This window comes from Amia ocellicauda, chromosome 21 (genome assembly GCF_036373705.1).
Source record: "Amia ocellicauda isolate fAmiCal2 chromosome 21, fAmiCal2.hap1, whole genome shotgun sequence".
NCBI lineage: Eukaryota > Metazoa > Chordata > Actinopteri > Amiiformes > Amiidae > Amia > Amia ocellicauda.
Genome location: NC_089870.1, coordinates 14,063,311 through 14,086,088, shown reverse-complemented (window position 1 = coordinate 14,086,088; position 22,778 = coordinate 14,063,311). Strand labels below are relative to the sequence as shown.

The 22,778-nt window shown below is 39.6% G+C and overlaps 1 protein-coding gene and 1 long non-coding RNA gene across 3 annotated transcripts in view; both read right to left on the bottom strand.

Annotated features, from left to right (window-relative positions):
* The window catches only part of ppp2r5ca (protein phosphatase 2, regulatory subunit B', gamma a), a 45,169-nt gene extending 36,152 nt beyond the window's left edge, over positions 1-9,017 (bottom strand). The window contains exons 1-3 of one of the 2 annotated variants that reach the window (XM_066694494.1): positions 8,901-9,017; positions 8,141-8,209; positions 1,182-1,344 (exon numbers count right to left, since the gene is read on the bottom strand). In XM_066694494.1, the coding sequence (XP_066550591.1) occupies positions 1,182-1,344; positions 8,141-8,209; positions 8,901-8,927 (259 nt within the window). In that variant the 5' untranslated portion in view covers positions 8,928-9,017. The remainder of the gene's footprint in view (positions 1-1,181; positions 1,345-8,140; positions 8,210-8,900) is intronic. The other variant, XM_066694495.1, reaches the window with a different exon arrangement.
* A 9,908-nt stretch (positions 9,018-18,925) lies between these two features.
* Positions 18,926-22,778, bottom strand: part of LOC136717024 (uncharacterized) — a 50,402-nt gene continuing 46,549 nt past the window's right edge. Inside the window, exon 3 of the long non-coding RNA XR_010805176.1 lies at positions 18,926-21,914. This is a non-coding gene — a long non-coding RNA (uncharacterized LOC136717024). The remainder of the gene's footprint in view (positions 21,915-22,778) is intronic.

Sequence of the window (22,778 nt, the reverse complement as noted above, 5' to 3'; positions counted from 1 at the left end):
ATACATTGCTCAGCAGCAGCTTTCCTGTAAATTATGTACCATACCACCTACAAAACATTAAAAGGCAAGTTGTTAAGATGCAAAAGAGCTACAAAATCTTAATGTTTTGAAGCTGTATCCCAGGATTCTTGACAGCAGCTGAAGCACTGACTGTAGAAATGTACAACTTTAAACTGAAAACAATGAAAGAATGTAAAACCTTCTACCCATTTTTCTTCAGAGCAATTCCAGTAAGAAGCCCCCCCCTTCAAGTTCCAAGGTTAGGAAAAAGCATGACAATTGCAGTGAGAAATACTTTTATAAATGTTTTATGTACTCATTAATCATTCTGTATTTTCTTTAGCATTTTGTGGGCTGAAACTGCAATTCAACAAGCTCCTGTGCCTTTTAGACATTTCAAACAGAATTTAGGAGCTTTAGATGCAGTACATCTAATCACAGAAGACAGCTAAAATGTTAAAAAGCTGTTTACCAAATCTCACTCTTGGAAATTCACTGCATCAATGTTTAGAAAAGCATTTCATACCAACTGTATATTGAAGGTGCAATCCTTCTTCAAACTGAATACCGAGTAGCACATGCGACTTTATATGCACTTGGATGTGAAGGAGACAGGATCTATTTATATTTTTAAGTAAAATAAAAACAAATGCCAGTTTAACTCAAATTTGACATCTTCTCTTTGCCCAATGGCCAGAAATTATATAGAACAATGAAGAAGTTACATTACCTTTGCCACGCTTTAATCTAACAGGTAAGGTGAATATGGAAAGACAGGGAAAAAACATTGTACAGTAATTCAACACACTGGATTTTATGGGACATGGTTTCTTTTAGGTGTAAGGATAGCGAAGTGAAATCCAGACGAAGCATGCGATTTGAGAAGCAGACCAACTGGCTGAATATGAATGCCACAGGCTTCATAAACAGCATGCTGGCTCAACAGAGACCATTTTAGCAGATTTTTACCAGAGGACTTCTCATTTAGGTAGTGTAGCACCAAGCAGTCACTTCAGACCCTGCTAAGGCTCATAGCCCCTGGTTCAGAATATAAAAATATAACTCGTAAAATAACTTAAGGTACAAACATTCCGGTCAGCAGTATCACACTTTGAAGGCGAAGGCATCTTGTGTAACTATGTCATTTACACTGATGAAGCGTTCTCGTGGAGGACAGGTACCTTTGAAAGCAGGAAGCTTCTGCAGCTCTCTGTTGTTGCTGAGACTGAACCTGGATGAGCTCTGCCTCTTCTCTTTCTTCACCGCCGTCTGCGTACTCGGCAGCTTCACTTTCATTAGCTGTGTCGTAGGAGGGGTGCTATTGCTGTTTTTCTTGTTTGAACTCTGTAACATAAGAGGGATGAGAGATAGTTAAGATTTGAAGTCTCATTTCAGCATCAGTTCTGCCTCGTTTCAAGTACTACCCTTCATTCCTACAGTTGCTACTGTTACAAAAGGTGTGAGTGTGTATGTATGTACATATAAATGCAAATCCAATGTAAAAATAAATAAATAAATAAATAAATAAATAAATAAAGGTGGGGGACGATCCCGAATGACTTTGTTGAATGCGTATACGTACATGAAGGCTTTTTTTTTTTTTGTCCCCATGAAGACATCTTGTGAACAAATCAAATATACGCACACACCTCATTGTCGGAAGCACCGATTTCTCACATACAGTAGTATGGACCAACCAATCAAAAACTAATTTGCAAGCAGTGTACCTACTGTCTAAACTATAGAGCATCTCATTCACAGAATTGGTTAGTTACTCATGGATACATCAATGGTTAGACTAATTATATTTTGTCAATATTGTGTATATTAATGATGTATGTTTAGGTATATGCTATATGTTAAACTTATGAATGGAATTGAAACTGTTTTCTAGAGGATTCTGCGTTTGCAGCGGGGGCAGCGATTGTTGACGGGTCCGGGGGCATGTCCCCCGTGAGATTTGTTTTTGAAGAACAGCGGTCAGAAGGTCACCTCTGGTGACTTTGTGACACATAGAGATGTCCGTTTAGTTTTATTTTTTCTTCAGTATGACAACAAGGCGTCTCCCTGCTCCCATGTATATGCTCGACATAGTATTGCTTAACACTCACTTGCTATCACAAAACATTGTTAGCATCTTAAAATTAAAGTCTAGCTACTTGATGTTAGCTGGCTAAAATAGCTAGCAGACCTAGTATCTTATCTGGCTTTTGATAGCATAGATAAGCAAAATACTGTAATATGGTAAACTCACTTTGATTTTCTATTTTGGGATTCGTGTCTAATGTTATGCGAACTGCCTACCTGTCTTTCAGCTTCCTCCCCCTCCTCCCTGGGCCTTTTCTTTGAGAAATACCGTAGCAAACTCATCTGTAAAATCAGTTAATGTTAGCTACCAGTAGCTATACAATTGGGTAACGCTTTCACTTGAACATGCGATTCATTTTGTGAAGCTTACTTGCGCCTTTCATGAACTTTGCAACAAGGAAAACAATATAGATGAATCAATGTTTCATTCATAACATACAGTATAGAATGTGTTTTCAAGCTAAATCATACAGTAGGCAGATTGCTACCTTGTCCCTTTACTTTTGACCTCAGCTTGCTAGCTGGTAATGACTGATACCGCGCAGTAAAGTGGCACTAGTCACTGTTGTTCGTCTGTAGTAGTAGCTCGCGCTCTAGCCTAGTAGTAGGAGGGCGGAGTAGCTTGTGAGCAATACACATCAAACCTGGATTGCCTAGCAACCCCAAATGATAACAAAGAGTTAAACTCAGACTGGACTGCAGGCTCGCTACTCAGCCAAAATATAACATTGTTTTGCAATGGCGGTGTAGAATGAGCAGCAGTGCAGGAAACACTGAAATGAAATGTAGGTCTAACAGAACATTTGATACATTTTGATTTACTTAAAGCCTATTTATGTATTAACGTGAAAAGTGATTCATTGTACCTGTCAAAATGCACAGTCATTGAAAACATAAATGCATTTGATGATTTTAAGTTATTGTAAAGAAACAGACACTGTAGTATAGTATTTTAAGTGCTGAATGCTGTACAAAAACTATACTACTATTAATGTACTGCTACTACAATCCAATCTCCCCTTTACTCATTTTGGGCTTTGTAATTTCCTGTCATTTATAATACACTTTAAACTGGCTCTTGGAATTATAGTTTCATTAAGTGGATGGGATGTGTTTTATCCTAGTACTTTTAGTAGTTGTAGGGTTATGATATTTGTATAATTTCAGTGAAATATATACTCATGAAATAGCAAAAGATCTGTCATGGGGGCCTAGATGACCCCTGAACAAAACATATATTAGAGCACCATCAGAGCTCCATTTCTGTATTTATTTTTACATTTTATACATTTCTATAGGTGTGCAACAATATTTGTTTTATATCTTACACCACTACCTTTACCATTTTCAAGGTTTTAATATTGTGTTTGTTACCTTTTGTAGATGCAGAGTTAGAGACTGCCTCAGACTGCAATGTATTATTCAATTCTCAAAAACAAGAGAACAATTTTCAGATTATTATTTAAATTTAATGTCATGTTTTTGTGATACTTGCTATTTGGATAGAGAACATGAACAGAGTAAGAAAAGCAAATTAATACTGTAGAGTTAATACAGATCATCTAGTAAGGGAGCCATTATTAAATGAAAGACTTAATCGAATTTGAATAAATTAGAATAATCGTGCAGCACACCACTTATATTTATGTCATTATAACCTGCTACACATATCAATAACACACGTCATCCAAAGACTTACACTGTTAGTAAAGGACAAAGCTTTTAATCCTGTGATGAGACTGGTAAACAAAGCAATGGAGAAGTCATGAGAAATTCAAACCCAAGGTGTCACATATTCAGTGTTTCTTGCAAAGAGATTTAAACATCACAGATTACCCACCTGTGCAACAAAATAATGCAAGACGTGCAAATAACTTGTTAGCCTTCAGAAAATATGAAACAAAGTGTTGTACAAAGGCCTCTCATAAGAAAATCTGCAACACTAGCAATTCAAAATAAACAAATGCATCTGTCATTCCAGTTTGTTCCTTCCTTTAGCTTTAAGAATTTATGACAACGACCAACAAATTACATACAAAAGGTCAAGTTTCACAGCCCTAGTTTGCTGCAGGCTATTTCCACAGACTACAGGATGACAGTATGTCACCATACTCCTGTGCGTGAAAGACTGTAAAAAGAACCAAAAACAACTCTGCAGACAGACTGGGTAGGCAGCAAACGAGTGTCAGTGCATTAGTAGAATGTCTGAATTAATTAGGTTTCCACATTACATTAAAATAAACCCTAATTTATTACACAGAATACATTATGCAGTATACAGGACAATAACATGGCAAATTCTACTAAAAGTAAAAACAGAACCTGACATGTCTACATCCATATTTCATATCCTGATTCACCAGCTTCATTGGTCCTTTCACATTAAGCAAGCCTCTGCTTAACAGTAAAGTGTCCTCTTCACTATTTTGCAATGCTCAGTGTTTCAGTGACTGAGGATGACTGTGGCTTCTGGGATTCGGTGTACAGACGTGTACAAACCATCCCCCCACTGCAAAGGTTATAGCACTCCGACACACCAACCGCTGAAGGCTGCACAGCCAAGTTGACATGAATGTATTCTGACATTGTTAATTTTTTTTTGTACTGTTCCTCCATGCCCTTAGAACAAATAAACAAATAGTAATATAGCAATACAAATACATTAATACAGAGCATTAAACCCATATCAGAAAACAACAAACAGTGATCAAGCTGTGTGACAAGGACCTTTGCTGAAAAGCAATGCCAAAACCAACGCCAAAGCTAATCTTGGTATGTGCTGTCAAAGATGATAAATAACTTTCCTGTGTTGGAGAGTTAACGTATTGCAAAAAGGTTTTACTTTTAAATACCAAATCAATTTTAACTAAACCATTAAGCATACAAAGTCATCACGCATTAGAACATTCAAGACAATTTTACAAAATGTTAAATGAAGATGTGGACTCTGTGGGTCCCATGTTATAAAATGATCGTAACAACTTCACCCCGAGGATTTCCTCATGCTGTGTTTGCACACACTGGAATGTGTTTACTCTTAGATTAGGGAGGTGTTATCATTTTACAAATAAGACCTACTGATTTCAAATATGCTTATATATATATATATATATATATATATATATATATATATATATATATATATATATATATATATCTTGGAACAAGAAATTAACTAAAAACTCCAAACCACCACTGTCCTTAACATAAGGAAACTGACAGTGCAGACGAGGAATGATTTATTCTGCTTATTTTATTGGCTTCAATTTCCAGAAGTCAAATGCTTTACAAACAAAAACCCATAGCAAGGCATTCAACAGGCACATCGACAGGTCGGTATATGCAGACCAGAAGTATGGGTGAGGAAATTATAGCAAATACGACACCTCCACAGATCAGTAACCTAAGGTAACCCTGGTAAACAATGCAAAGTAGTTTATTCTGCAGAATGCTCTGTACACGCATTCAAAAGCATGAAAGGGGCTTCAAAAACAATGATTACCAATTCCTAAATCCCCTCCTGCACAATGTTGTATTATCGTAAACCTTAAAGTTCTTGGGGAAAATCCCATGCACAACAATTGATAGAACAAGGTTAGCTCGAAACTAAATTGAACAGCAACCTTTTCTAACAAGGCTTTCTTTTACAAATCAAAATAAATGGAAATACCCATTCTTTATGCTTACAGATCAGATCTCCTTTGTTTTACAAATATTGTTTGCATAGAAACAAAAATATATACTTACAATAACCTGAATACAAAGACACTCAGGTTGACTAAAACGTAAGTGAAAGAAAATCTCAGACTCTTGCCAGCACTAAAGGATATGGTATTTTTTCCCCATTTATTTCCATTACAAATCACAATCTAATTGATCACTATTTCCAAGCGATTATCATTAGCTAAATCCTGCTGCAGGTTTATGAACTAGCCAAGTATTTTTCCCCAGAGTAAAGGTCCTCAGATTGCACAGCTTTTGAGATGTATACCACATTTACATCAACAAAAATCGTATACCGTTACTTTAAAATAAATGCATGTAAAACAGATAAAAAGGCACGATTAGAGTTTACACACAATGCTAAACCAATAACCTAAAAACAAATACAGAATTCACAGCTTTTTGTATTGAGAAATCTTTATTTCATAGGTCTGCTTGCCTTGACCCAACTTATGCAAATAGGTTTCTATGGATTTTATGTTATGTAGAAATTGAACACATCAAAACAATTTCAGGGGGTCACCATCAATTCAGATTCCATGCACAGGGCACATTTTCAAGTAAAAAATGATGCTATGGGACTTCATGGCTGCAGTCTTTGCCAACTGCATTGAGGACGCTGAGCTCTTAAAGCTGTGTAAACAAATGACATGGATTTTGACACAGTAACATGTTAATCTTCAAGCTTTTTTGCAAATTACTTTTCATTAAGTACAGAGGAGAACTAAAAGAGATCATCTGAACCTTGATTGTGAACAGCTGGGGGTTTCTCAGACTTGAAAAGATAAACGGGTTTTCCAACTATTCTAATCTTGAGCGCAGCAGCCACTGTTTTCAGCAGTGCATTTTTGTCTTCCATATGCATTACTGGAAACAATCTACCCTCAAGAGAAGTGGTCTTCTTACTAGTACTTGAACTGCTTCCTTGAAACTGATTTATTCGTGTGGTGTACTAAACTGGTTTGCTGAATACTGGTTGACACAAATCACTGCAAGGATAACCCAGATTAGCACAGGAAAACAGCTGTACAAATGAATATGCCGACGACTTAAGCCTGTCTCAGACCAGCAGCCATTTCCATTGTCCGAAACACACTGCCAGCTACCTTCAGGGTAAGTGCTACTGCATGCACAGGAACAAAAAGAGGTGCTTTATAAGCACCTTGAGTCGGCAAAAATCAGGCTTCCTAACGACAAAAATTAGTCTTTCACATCCTTTTCTAGTCCCGAACTCCCCAGAGCTGACTTCCGAATCCTAGTCACTCAAGCCTAGCCCCACAAAATAGGCCATCTTCTAGCCAAAATAATGCAAGAAAACAACATTAGACAATTACCACACTCAGTCAATTCATGTATAATAACATGCACGATTAAAAGTTTAATCTGCCAGTGTCGGATCAGCACCTGCTGGACTGAATAGTAATTTTTGCAAGTACTCTTATAGACAAAGGCTGACACAAAATAGAGAGCAAAATAAAAACCTGCGTACTTGTAACAAACATCAAGTTAATTGACTTGAAATTCCCTTGAAACTGAATTCTCCAAAGATACAGTGATATTTAGCCATGCAGTGGAATTCAATTTGCTGCAATTAGCAAAACTGATTGTGCAACAGTATGCTAAAAGATAAATACAAGATTTAGCTAATCTTTTACCTTATGTAGTAGAACACAGTTATATTAAGGAGGTAGATTTGAAATGGCCTAGAAAACACCAGTTTGCTGCAAAATGGACAAAACAAAAAAAAACTGTACAAAATAGACACTGAAAAAGCTTTCTACCATACTGTACTTAAGTTAATGTAGTCATCGTTCTAGTGCAGGGTGTTAACATTTTAGTGCATTACAGAAACTGTCAAACACTTTTAACATTCCCCAGTCACTGTTATTCTTACCTGACACCATGCTGTGCCTGTCAGAGGGGTCATGTATCAAGAGTGAACAGAATAGCACTGAGTAAGAGTTTCTTAATCTAAGCTGAAACCATTTATGACCTTAGGCAATGTGAAAAGTACCTAAACTGGTCAGATCAGACAAACTGCTTTGATACAGGCTGCATATATAGGGTATATTATAACAGCCGAATACCAATAAGAAAGAACATGAGCTACAGAGCAGTAAATATAGCTGTTAAAGGCTTTATATAACTTTCAAATCACTTTTTCCGCCACACTGATTGCATGTTCAATTCAGTAGCAAACACAGAAGATGCTACAAGGTCAGTAAGCAGATAAAACTCATTGTGACACTAGGTCCCGATTGAACTTTTCAGCTAAATGCACTTTTGCAAACCATCCTAAAAGTTATTAAAAAGGCTCAGCTCTCTTTACCTCATGATCGGAATTTTCTTGTCCATCTTTGCCTCCAGTTTTGCCCGATTTTCCAGACTTGGCAGGTTCCTACAACATAAAATAAAGCATGTCTATTTCCCTATAAACAGACAGTGTGTTTTGAAAGCGTGCTTATCATGTTTTCCGCCCCGCTGCTGTGGCATCAACGTTTCTCAAAAGTAATACAGTATCTAATGTCTCAATATACATCCCCACAAACACACACACACACACACACACAATGGGAGACCAAGCACTTCATACGCTTAGTTATTTAACACCCACGCCCACTATAACAAAACGCATGGCATCATCATCATTAAAAAGCATTAACCTGTTTTGCAACTTCATCTTGATTAGATGACAAGCCTTTGCAATGAACATCTATCTAGGCGGTGCCGTTGGTGGCCAGTGTGAAGTACAGCAACTTCAATGAAAGGACTACACGCTCCACCAATACATGAATTAAACAACACAACACTTGCTATGTGGTGCACATTAAAACACAGATCCAATTCGCGACATAGGGCATACAAGGTCCACACACTGCTGTCGTGATCACTTCAGCAGACGCACAAATCAGTGCTGCGGATCTACCACTATCAGCGCACACTTGAACAAGTTGACCGACACAGCAGGTCCATCCCGGCCAGCGGGCTAGGCCTCGCGTTTCACACACTTTCCACCACCTCGACAAGAGCCTGAATCCCGTCCTGAGCGACTCGGGCCGCCTCGGAGACCCCGGCGAGCCCCGACTCACCTTCTCTTTCTTCCCTTTATTCGGCATTGCAGAGATATAACCTCTCTTCCCCCTACCGACTCTCTCCCGACTCTGCTCCTCGGCTGCCTCCCTCCAACACACCGACTGCAGCGGTGCGCCCCCGCTGCCTGGCCGCTGATTGGCTGCTGCCGGTCAGCTGACACAGACGTCCCTCTCCAGGCTCAGTACTAGAGGAGCCGTCAGTGTGGGAAGCATGGAGGAAACCGCTTTAGCGCTTGTGGTATCGTTTGCATGTTTGGAAAACGATTGCCATTGTTATTTGTTACAGTATTACAAATAAATACACACAATGCATTCATTTGCCCGGACTGCACTGCAAAAGCAAACACCCAGAGTGCATTGTCTGTGATGTCAGAGCCTGCTGGTATGTCTTAAGTTTAGATAGCTTTTTCTGTATTTTCGTGTTTGGGGGGGAAGTTACCTCATCAGATTGCACACTTCCTTTTCAATATCTTGCATTATGCATTAGGGAAACAAAACAGATCATGTTCGAAAGTATTACACTGTGGGCACTTTTAAAAGAATGCATTTTGTTCTCGTTATATAGCAGTGATCACCTGTTAATTATTTTAAACTCGCCTACCTCACTTCACCCCACCCTCTGAATACTTATTCAGATTTGAAAAATGTTTGGTGACCCAACGCACTGCATTGTGAGGAGGTTATTAAGCATGGATGGATGGATGAAAGGATGCTCAATGCTGCCACCTCCTGTCAAGGAATTGAAAGTACTTATTTGAGGGGGGGGGTTTACTAGAAAGTGCCCTCTACCCAATACAGTGCTTGTGCATCCTCTTACTAAACTACTATTATACTACCACTACACCAGCACACACTGTCACTGATTACACTGTGGAAAAACATGGTGAAGTGTAGTATACAATGGTAAAAACGTGGTAAAGTGTTGTCGCATGGTAAAACCATTGCAGCAATCTTGGTAAAATCATGTAAAATAATGCTAGTAACGTAGTAAAACGTGGTAAGATCTTGGTTTCATGGTAAAAACATTTTTAAGAGTGCACCATGGTCAAATGTGGTAAAATATGTTATAGTGTAGTATAGAAAGATATGCACAAAAATATGGTATAGTATACACACAAACACATACACACAGACCAGTGGTGGTGCTGTAACACAATCATTGTAACAACCTTAACTATAAGTAAGAACTGGTTTCACGGGAGCACAACCACCATCTATAATCAGGTACGGTTTAATTAACTTACTAGCAACCTATCCTTTGAGCTCTGGTTTAGTGCAATTTTGTGTTTGGTACCTTTCTCTTTGAACAGGAAAGGCTTGATGATTGGTTTTGCATTCCCAACATTCAAGACTTTGAATAGGGTGGGTTATCACTGACAAAAATATTTACACATTTTACAGTATGCGCTTATCTCGCTCGCTTATCTGAATGTGCGCGTGTGTGTACAGATTAATTTAATGCACATTTCAATACTATTTTGCACACATTAGTGCTTTCATTGTTATTACTTCAAAAATCCAAACATTCACATGTAGACTAATACAAAAATAACTAAGAATTAAAATAGTGACTTCTAGGAATCGCAGTGCATGTGATTCTGCGTTTCATTTTGTCCCTGACCTTTTAAACAGCGTTTAAATTCATAGTTAATTAATCAAAACAGACTTTCAAAAATCCCATTTAAATCAAAACATTCCTGAAAGCTTAGTGTAAGAGGCTGCTTAACTGCATTAATCCCACCGCTTCATGAATGAGACTCCAGTGCTGCTAATGCTACAACACTGTCACCAAGTGGTCACTTTTTGAATACGCACCATAGAATGCATATTTTGTCTGTAAGTTATTAACTCTCTGAATATTACAAACATTACAAGGGTAAAAACATCCCTATAAAAATAATCCAAACATGACAGTGAACCCTACATTAAGGTATAAAGAGAAGGATCGCATGGTCCTCATGTGTAATCCAAATAGATCTCAAGGAGGTGCTGAAAGGTGGTAAGACACTGTGCTGCAGTCTTTCTCCTCATGGGCAGCCCATACCCCCCACTGTGGGGGTGGAATGTGGACTGTCTGGATGAGTGGACCGCTTACATTCTTTAATAGCTGGCTTTTCTAATTACGTTTACTATGCTATGCTATAATAATTTGACTTTAATTGTATGCGTATCAATTTACAATGTCTTGAATTATTTCTACACATCCATGACAAATTGTTAAGACATTTTCAGTTGTTAAGTACAATTCTGTGCCTTCACAATATTCCACTACAACAGGCCATGCAATACCATCTCCTAAATCCCTCAATATCCAAAAACGACACTGTTGAAGAGATAATCTCACTTGGATAACTAGTGACAAAGCATAGATCAGGCAAAGGAATTTAGGAATGATTCAACGGATGGATTGAGCAATCAGTACATTTAACTATCAGTCAAAAGTATGTTTTCTGGAAGAATGAAATTAAATCCGTTTTTACTCTGAATATGCCTTGTTTGTTTGATAGTTTACTTGTTGTCTGTAGCAAGTTTAGCAGAGAGAGAGAGAGAGAGAGAGAGAGAGAGAGAGAGATAACCTGAAATTTAATCAAAACAATTTTGTGCCCAACTGTTTTAAAAATAAAGGCAGAATGATGAAAGAAGTATAAAAGATTAATCAGAAACTTACAGAATAGCAGCATCAGACAAGACTTAGTCCTATAAAGAAGTGGGGAAGGTGAGTAGCCTACTATGTTATGAGTGTCACTGTAAATCATGTTAAGATGCAGAGCGAGCCAAGCACGTACATTGGAAAAGCAGTGCAATCTGCCAGATCTCCCAGCAGATGCATCCCAGAGAGGCTTTTTTATGTGATTCCAAAAGTGTCAAACAGTATAACAACTGCACTGGTTAATCAGAAAACTTGTGGAAGCCTAGAATTGAATTCTGCACAAAACAGTTGTTTTACCATTTGTAATAGCAATGCCGTCATTGTGGGCTCCCTCTGTGTTCAAATCTGCAACTTGAGCTCTCTGTGTGGTTTGGAACTTGTGAAATGTGGGTTCCGATTGGCTGAAGGATGACAGACTGTCTGTGTTGTAGATTTCTGATAATCCTCCTTGCAAATCAGAATATGCTGGTCGATACAGAAAACTAAATGTGTGCGATACTTAGGACTGAGGAGGTGTAATTACCTCAGTGGTTTATTTTCACTTTATATGTCAACATTCTTTAACTAGTTTCATCTTCTCTGATTCCTGCAGAAGAGCAGCCCTCAATCCATTTCCTATGAACTCTTCTACAGGTAAAATTGGTATGTGTATCAGTCTGTGAGATATAGATTTTAGAGCAAAATAAGTACTTGCTGTCAATAATTGTTAGCCACTCATCACCAGAAAGAAAGAATAGATCTATAGCTGTCACTTTATTTATGCATTTCCCCCTCTGATTGTACATATATACATAGATTGAGGTTAAAGCACTTAGACTACATCCATGTGTCATATAAGAAATGATCCACTTTCACAAACTGTCTGTCTGTAATTAAAATGGATACATTTGAAAGACGTTTTCATGTGATAAACTATATCATAGAATTTAAATTACTCCCCTAGAAAAAAGTGAACCATGTCAACAGCTATACAATTTTGGGTTAAGTTCACATACAAAATAATGGTGTCTCATAATTAAATAAGTACTCATGTTTTTAAGGAATGGCTGTAAATAGTGACTTTTGGATCCACAATAATTGGGAAATTACTAAGTTCTGGAAAAAGTGAAGATTTCATACTTTATTTAAATACATTTTACAGTATTCAGATTGACAAACAATACTGACACTTACCAAAGCTTCTCAGGGGGAGATGCAGGAAAAATATTATAAGATCATATTAAAAGTAAAATGGTAAGAGGAAGAAACAGGTAATACATCACAGTAATAGGAAACCAGTAATAGTCAGAGGAACTGCTTGGAACTCCACATAGTTACGAATGACAATTAATTATACAGCAGCCAATTGGTGTTCCAGTTGTCTGACTTCATTTTTCAATAGTGAGATATTGGATCAGCGAGTTTGGTTTGTGAATGACACGCACATTCCCTTTAAATCCCTGGTGAATGAAGTTCAAGGTTTAAACAAGGACAGAGAAGGAGACTCCTTAATACGACGGGTAATGAGACAGGTTTATTAGATGAAAGCAATCATATTAAAGCATAAATATGGACTGTTTCCTGTTACTTTGTGGTAAGCTGCATCCATGCCTGTAAATCCCAGCGAGACCAGAATACTGCAGAACAAAGCAGTGCACCACAAACAAGATTAGATTTCCGACTAAATGCGGATTAGCATTCCGTTTTTATTTATTTATTTATTTCATATAAATTGTCATGAAATAAGTGTTTCCTCTGATAATTCCGGATGCACACAGATCAAATGTTTTTTGTAATATAATTGTGTGTTTTTACATTTCCCTCTAGTATAGAAAAGATTCTGAACTCTAAGTGATTAGAGTGCTGGTTTAATACTCTTCCTGTTCCTGTCTTTAGTTCAGTTGATTTACTAAAAAATTTTGATTAGAGTCTGGGTCAAACTACTTTTTTCCCTCCCTTCTGAGCTCATCCTGTTCATATTTGATAGAGTGAAAATGCGGTCTCATGGCACAATTCCTGTCAACTGTAAATCCTACTCTTGTCTAACTGTCAGTTCTCAGATTCCAAATCCTGGGATGCCCACCTTGAAGCGAGGCGTCTTTCTTCGTTCTGCACTGTGGTTTCTCCCCCCAGGGTGGCGGTGTGAGGGGGGACATAGTGACAGACCGCACTGTGGCTCGGGGGCTCCCCTGGGCTTTGGGATTTGTCTTTCTCAGCGGACACTGACTGAATTGAGCCCCACACAATGTGAAACCCAGCTTTCTTGCGGCTAACCAGCATCATTCGGCTTCCAGCGCTGTGGCTTTTCAACTCTCCCTGACACTCAGACTCGCAGGCTTGGCAGGCAGCCCCAGGGAGCTCGAGTGCCAGGTGAAAACCTTTCTAAAAGACTCCATTAACTTTTTATTCCCAGAAGGTTTGTTCCATATTTACACTCTCTTCCCAAGGTTTAAAAAGCAGAGGGTTATATATTTCTAACACTGCCAAAAAGTACATTAAACACATGGCACACCATGAAAAGGTCACGCGGTACCATAGTGTAATATCAAGAATGGTCTACTATGAAAGAAAAATAGAAACAACAGTCCCATCTATTATTGATCTCAGAATGTAATGGATATGTAGTATACTATATTCTTCTGTTGTATTCAATTCTGATGGCAAAAGAACACAAACAAACAAGCAAAACCACAAGAAAAAAAAAACATTTAAGAGGCTGATGGATTGGCTTGGAGTAATTTGTGATATAAGCACTTTAATGAACATTTTTTATGCAGATAAGCTGTTAAAGAAGGAAGTGTAGTCGTCAGCAACACACACACTTGATGAACATTTGCATTTTGGCATTTTAATATGACAAGGTTCTCAGATTGAAGAAGATGTGAAAGGAAATAGCCGATTCTGATTAAATGGTGTAACTGTGAAAAAGCAATGAGAATCCTAAGATAATGAAGGCTCAGAATTTGCTACAATACACTGATAATGATCTCTCCTCAAAATCCCTTTAGAGAGATGGGAATGGTTATTTGATATGTATATACGCAATATCAACAAGGGAAAAAATCTGTGTGTGGCTGTCATTGCTTATGGCATATTACATTTGTCTAATTGATTGGTATGACTAACTTTGTGAGCATGTGTCATGAGTCTTTTAACTCAAAAAAAAGAAAAAAAGACTAAAGCCTGGAGCTCTGACACAGATACTGAATGCCTCTTGTTGGGCTCGTGCTAGCCCATAGTCAGGGAGAATCAGGCTGAATGAGGACAAGTCCCTTTGACAGAATGAACAAAACTATCTTGTGATAAGCCCAGCCAACAAATGCACTGCCTTCGATAAAATATATGGCATTATCTTCTTAGAATAAAACCCTTTTTCTGTGGGCTGAGATTATGATCATTTTATGCAACAGTTCTGACTGCAGAAAAGCAGTAGGAGGCTTTTTTTCCCCCTTAGGAAAGTGTTACTGAACCCGTGGAAACATGGGGGTGGCTGCATAATTCTGTAGGGAGGTGTGACTCTGACCTTTAGCACTTTAAAACAGTGCTAGAAGAAACTTATTTTGGAATTTAATAGGATCCCCCCCACTCCCTGTGTTTGCATATCGTGGGTATCCATGCACAATCCACGCCACTGCATTTTATTCCGATTCAAAAGTTCAAAAGGTTCTACACGTTCAAGTCAATGTCAAAATGTGTTTTGTAGTGTCTAAAAGGAAAATAAACAACTTGTAATATCTACTGAAAAGCCTTTATGTCATTTGCTGACAGTGCATTCTTAAGTCGCTGGTGTGTGGTTAGTAGTCGTAATCCAAGGTGCAGCTGTCAACAGTACAGCCTGTGGGCTATCGAGGATATGTCTCGCTTGATAACTTATTCACATTTACATTGAGTACTTCACAGTAAAGGCTGTAGGAACCTCCAAAGACAATAGTTGGTAACAAACAGTTTGGTTTATGCCTTCAGGATTGTGGCCTATTCATGGGACTGCTCCTGAGAAAAATGTGCAAGACGATTTAAGGAAAAAGGAATAAAAGCAGAAACCTTAATAGTTAGGTGAGAACCCCAAGAAATGCTAAAAGCTGTAAAAGATGTTATTGACCAGGAAATTTGGTATAAAGAGACATAATGAGGGCACTATGGCTCCTTACTGTCCAGCTCACCTTCTTATTGGTCCCTCATCCATTCTTGTACATGCTCGCAGTTTTCCTTAAGAAGAGACAAAAATTACATCAAATTTTCAACCAATTAGTCTTGCATCTTTCAGAATGAATCATTTGTTGATGTGACCTAGTTTCCATTTGTTCTCTATATTATTGGCTCTCGAACATGTTGATTTTGTAAACGTGAAGTGTTTTTGCTCAGAGCAGTGCGAAGGGATGCAAAAGGGCAGACTCTGTCTTCATTATATCACTGCTTTTGCACATTCAAGCACAACAGTGTAGGGTATTCATGGAAAAAAGAGAGAGAAGGAAGATTTTGGAGGAAGAAAACAAACTGTTTTGAGAGTTTTTAGAAGCCCATGCACTGCACTTGCAAGAAACTCGTACTTTTTATTTCTTCTTTAGAAGTAGAACACTAAAAATAAATCTCTCGAACCTGCAGTTTCTTTGTCTGTGGCAGGCCATAAGTTCGATGGAATCCCCCTCGAAGGATTAAAGAAAAGGCCTGACTTAATGCAAGAGGCGCACATGCAAGCCTATTATAGACACAGTGGATGGCTGCCAGAGGTATTTCAACCACTTCTCACCGAGAGATCTGGGAAACAAAAATCGTATGCCCAGCTGACAAAAGTGCAGATGCCTTTCTGAACTACTGCCACAGCTCATTCTGGCCCTGAGGTCATAGGTGACCATGCTGCAACAGGCAGAGATGTGACACTCCCACTGTCTCCCATATGTGGGGTTTGCTGGTCTGAGGTGAATGAACAGGCAGAAGGCAAGGGGTGAAATGGACTTTACGGGGGACTGGACTGTGTCATGAGACCAGAAACTCTAGTCTGTGTGTGTGTGTGTGTGTGTGTGTGTGTGAATGAGTGAGAGAGCAAGTGCGTAGATCACTTAATGCTGAGACACTATTTTATGGACATAACCCATCTACTGTGAGCCGCTTTGTATTTGCTTACCATGTGGGCAATAGCAAATGCTGCAGCTCTCACATGTACTCACATGCAATTGTGCATGATGTGATCAAAGTATTTTCTCTTTAAAACTGGAAAAGAAGGAGGCAGGGTAGGAGCAGCCGGGGCAGTCAAGCTCATGTCCTGTAGGGTTGTTGTCCTTCTCTCCACCTTCCCTTCCTGCTCATGTCATCAGATAGGTCACTTTCTTATTTGATCTTGAGATAAGAGATCAGGTTCCTTGGCTGCTGAGGTTGGGGCACAGTCTTAAACTACCCATGACTGGGTTGCTGAAATGTTTGAAGTTAGGGAGAAAGGGAAGCATTGGGGCATTAAAATCTAGAGAAACAGAAGAAAGGCAGAAACTCAATTCACACCAGCAATTACACAAACACACATATACACTACCAACCAAAAGTTTTAGAACACCCCCATTTTTCAATTAAAAAAAAAAAATGTAAACAGTTCAAGTCCAGTGAATAACCTGAAATAGTAAAAAGGTAAGCGGTAAACTGACAGAGGTTAAAAAGTTTAGGTTACCAAAAACTGAAACATAATGTACATTTCAGATTTCTATACTGTGTTACTACACCCTCTTAAGCATTATTTGGCAGTTACACGCAGCTCCTGTGCATAGAAGTGACACTGTATTCCTACAATTCGCACATTGTTTGAAATCTGATTCTCTTGGCTACCAGCGAGTTTAATTCTCAAATACATACGATGTACAGTTTCTGCATCGCCCGCCATCATTCAAAGCCCGGGGGGTAACTACTCGGGGGGAGGGGTCTCATTCAGACAGTCACAGATCACTCAGTTTCAATCGGATTTCTTTGCAAATAGGCTTGTTTTGTTCAGAACAACTGGTTCCCAAATATGTCCTAATTGGCAATATTTTCTGAGATTTTGTAGTCCTACTCAGACCAATCCACCCATTTCAGGATGCGGGGGGGTGCGTAAATGTGTGTGTGTGTGTGGGGGAATCATTTTCACATCAGAGAATGCTTCACATTGTTATAAAGCTGAGAGTCTCAGCTTTCATGGGATACCAAATACTTGACAAACACAACACAACAGTGAAGAGTACACATGGGATTAAAGATTAATTGTTATCTCCAATTGTTTATTTGTTCTATACTTTAATTTCAGAGTACATTGAGACATTACACTGCGTACATTTCAATATAAACTGGAAAAAATTAGGTGTTCTAAAACTTTTGACCAGTAGTATACACTCACCTAAAGGATTATTAGGAACACCATACTAATACTGTGTTTGACCCCCTTTCGCCTTCAGAACTGCCTTAATTTTACGTGGCATTGATTCAACAAGGTGCTGAAAGCATTCTTTAGAAATGTTGGCCCATATTGATAGGATAGCATCTTGCAGTTGATGGAGATTTGTGGGATGCACATCCAGGGCACGAAGCTCCCGTTCCACCACATCCCAAAGATGCTCTATTGGGTTGAGATCTGGTGACTGTGGGGGCCAGTTTAGTACAGTGAACTCATTGTCATGTTCAAGAAACCAATTTGAAATGATTCGACCTTTGTGACATGGTGCATTATCCTGCTGGAAGTAGCCATCAGAGGATGGGTACATGGTGGTCATAAAGGGATGGACATGGTCAGAAACAATGCTCAGGTAGGCCGTGGCATTTAAACGATGCCCAGTTGGCACTAAGGGGCCTAAAGTGTGCCAAGAAAACATCCCCACACCATTACACCACCACCAGCAGCCTGCACAGTGGTAACAAGGCATGATGGATCCATGTTCTCATTCTGTTTACGCCAAATTCGGACTCTACCATCTGAATGTCTCAACAGAAATCGAGACTCATCAGACCAGGCAACATTTTTCCAGTCTTCAACTGTCCAATTTTGGTGAGCTTGTGCAAATTGTAGCCTCTTTTTCCTATTTGTAGTGGAGATGAGTGGTACCCGGTGGGGTCTTCTGCTGTTGTAGCCCATCCGCCTCTAGGTTGTACGTGTTGTGGCTTCACAAATGCTTTGCTGCATACCTCGGTTGTAACGAGTGGTTATTTCAGTCAAAGTTGCTCTTCTATCAGCTTGAATCAGTCGGCCCATTCTCCTCTGACCTCTAGCATCAACAAGGCATTTTCGCCCACAGGACTGCCGCATACTGGATGTTTTTCCCTTTTCACACCATTCTTTGTAAACCCTAGAAATGGTTGTGCGTGAAAATCCCAGTAACTGAGCAGATTGTGAAATACTCAGACCGGCCTGTCTGGCACCAACAACCATGCCACGCTCAAAATTGCTTAAATCACCTTTCTTTCCCATTCAGACATTCAGTTTGGAGTTCAGGAGATTGTCTTGACCAGGACCACACCCCTAAATGCATTGAAGCAACTGCCATGTGATTGGTTGGTTAGATAATTGCATTAATGAAAAATTGAACAGGTGTTCCTAATAATCCTTTAGGTGAGTGTATATACACAGATATTCCTGGTAAAACACAGTGGCTAAAAATGCATTTAAATGGAACACTCTTATCCTTATTTTACCATCCTAGTTCTTGGTAATCAGACGTAGGTTAGGATTAGGGTGAATGGGCAGACGTTCGTGAAGCCACAGGCTGAGAAGGGGATCCTGTGGACGTGTACATTGCATGGAAGGGAATTTAATCTACTAAATCCGCACACAGCTCCCCTAAAAGGGATTTAATGACTGCAGCGTGCAATGCTCAGGAACATAATTGAATGCCAAAGTATCCAAATAAAAACACAATATCACATTTACTCTCAAGTGAATCTTAAAAGGATTGCTCTCCCTCTTCTCATAGGAAAAACAAACCAGAAACAACTGAACAGCTAAACTTCAGACACACAACCTGTCATGTCCTCAGACCCTTGAGTGGGTTATCTTCATTCTTTTGGCCTGGTGTGGGAAATGTACTTGTCAACTGAGCCCTTTTCTGATAATTGTTAGGAGTTTCTTTCTGCTATATGATGCAGTTGTTATATTTATTGGCCAGATATTTGAAAGATACTTTCCCTTGAATTCTTCTTGCAGACGTTTCTGAAATCTGCTCGGTTCATTGTAAAACATGTACAAATGCTGAAGGTTGCTGCTTAATCCTTCCTCACCGACTGCTCAACCAGACCATAGTTCTCTCCAGCCTGGATTACTGACACTCTCTCCTGGCCGGCCTTTCTCTAACTTCTACCCGCCCGCTCCAACTCATCCTGAACTCTGCTGCTCGTCTGCTGTCTCTCTGCCCCAGTTCCCACACGGTACTCCACTGCTCTGCTCCCTCCACTGGCTCCCGATCTCAGCACGCATCCAGTTGAAGACTTTGACTCTTACCTACCGTTGTCTTGACCAGACTGCACCAAGCTCCTTCAGACCCTCATCTCTCTGTACACTCCCTACAGTCCTCTCTATTCCTCCTGCGCCAGAAGACTCACTTTGCCTCCTCCCTGCTCCCCTTCCTCCAGAGCCGCTCCTTTTCATCCCTGATCCCTAAGTGGTGGAACGACCTTCCCACTGAGGTCAGGAGAGCACTGTCCCTGACCACCTTCTGGCGGTTACTCAAGACACATCTGTTCATGTACTGTACTTGTAATATAGCAGCTTATTCTCCTGAGCTGTTCAGCACTTATATTTTTTGCACTTTATATAACTATGCTTCATTATGCTCCTGCTTACTCATTGTTAGATCTCCTGATGTTTTGCTGTGATTTCTCCTATGCCCCATCCCTTTAACACATACCCAGGACTTCACTGCATCATGTCTGCCCTTGTTACCTCTTTGAAATTAGATGTATGCTTTGTATTTTATATTAACTATATATTCTGCACTTTTGTATTTCTTCAATAGTACTTTGTATTAATGCTTACATTTAATTTTGTTTTGAATTGTATTACTGCACTTTTAAATGCTTGTGTAAACTGTAAGTAGCCCTGGATATGGGAGTCTGCCAAGAAATTAATAATAATAATAATAATAATAATAATAATAATAATAATAATAATAATAATAATAATAATAATAATAATAATATCCAACACAGACTGAATGATTCTCCCCACATACTTATTAAACAAATACATAATAGAAACATGCATGTTTAAATGGTTTCACTGATCCACATTTTACTCAATTACACCATGACAGAAATGTAGATAAAAATATAGTAATAATAGTAATAATAATACAACTAATAATCATCATCATCATCATCTTCCCAAAGACATACTACTAATAAGACAACCTTACTGGTCATTTAGATATTGTATATTTCTACATATGTTGTTATTATTATTATTATTATTATTATTATTATTATTATTATTATTATTATTATTATTATTTCTTGGCAGACGCCCTTATCCAGGGTGACTTACAACATAGGTGCAAAACAAAGTGCAAAAATACAGTTAAGTAAAAGGCATCAAACATTACAAATTCAATTTAACTAAAACATAGCAATTCAAAATAATACATTTTACAAATTCCAATGTGCAATTACACAGGCAAGTACAGTAAGTGAGGTCCTACATCCTGGACGGTAAAAGTAAAAAAAGGTAAAAAGGTAAAAGTGCTGTCAAGATGTAGGGTCACAGTCAAGGGCTACGGGAAAGGGAGCAAGGAGAAAAACAAATCGAAAACACAAGAAGCATAATGAAACTGTGAAGTGCTATCTAGCGGGGACTAATATTACAAGTGCTGTCTTAGTAAGCGCCGGAATGAGGTCAAGGACTCTGCTGTTTTGACATCGGTGTGCAGGTTGTTCCACCATTTAGGGGCCAGGGATGAGAAGGAGTGGCTCTGGAGGAAGGAGAGTGGAGAGGAGGCAGAGTTAGCCTTCTGGCACTGGAGGAGCACAGTGGTCTGGAGGGGATGTATGGAGAGACGAGTGTCTGAAGGTAACTTGGTGCAGTGTGGTCGAGACAGCGGTAGGTGAGGGTCAATGTCTTGAACTGAATGCGTGCCGGTATCAGGAGCCAGTGGAGGGAGCGGAGCAGTGGAGTAGCGTGTGCGAATCATGGCAGAGAAAATACCAGACGAGCCACGGAGTTCTGGATGAGCTGGAGCGGCGGGTAGTGGATGCAGGCAGGCCGGCCAGGAGGGAGTTGCAGTAGTCCAGGCGGGAGTGGACCAGTGACTGGACGAGCAGCTGAGTCGAGTAGTCGGTGAGGAAGGGACGGATCCGGCGTATGTTGCTCAGGAAGAATCTACAGGTGCGTGTCAGCGTGGTGATGTGCTGGGTGTAGGAGAGCGCAGGATCGAGGGTGACACCTAGATTTTTAGCGGAAGAAGAAGGAGAAAGTGTGGTGGATTCCAAGGGGATCGAGATGGAGAGGTCAGCAGAAGTTGAGGAAGAGTGGGGGAAAAACAGGAGATCTGATTTGGAGAGGTTGAGCTTGAAGTGGTGTGAGTGCATCCAGGCGGAGATAGCAGACAAGCAGGAAGAGATGCGAGAGGGGATGAGAGGGTCGGAAGAGGGAAAAGACTGGAAGTGTAGAAGTGGTAGGAGAAACCATGGGATGCGATGAGGGGGCCCAGGGAGTGAGTATAGAGAGAGAACAGGATGGGGCCCAGGATGGAGGTTGGGGGGTGGATGAGGAGCCTCGCCATGTCACTTGGTAGGACCGGTCGCTGAGGTAGGAGGAGAACCAGGTGAGAGCAGTCCCAGAGATTCCAAGGTCAGCAAGGCAGGAGAGGAGGATGGAGTGATCGACAGTGTCAAATGCTGCAGAGAGGTCAAGGAGGATGAGGACTGAGGAGAGGGAGGCCGCCCGAGCACAGCTGAGGGAGTCAGTGACAGCCAGGAGAGCAGTCTCAGTGGAGTGAGCTGTGCAGAAGCTGGATTGCAGAGAATCAAGGATCAATGTTGCAAATATTAAAACAGGTAACTCTGAACTATTTTAAGATCGAATTATATTAATTATTATTATTATCATTATTATTGTCTTTGTTGTTGTGTTTGCGGTTGTTGCTGATGATGATTTGGTTTTGAGCTCAATTCACACAGTGAGTCCAAAAATGGTGCAAATGTTTGTTCACACTAACAGAAAGAGAGTGCACTGTGAAAGACTGAATCAGGGCAGCGGGCTTCAGTAATATGACTAATGGGAAGTGAAAAGAAAGGTCAGTGGAGAA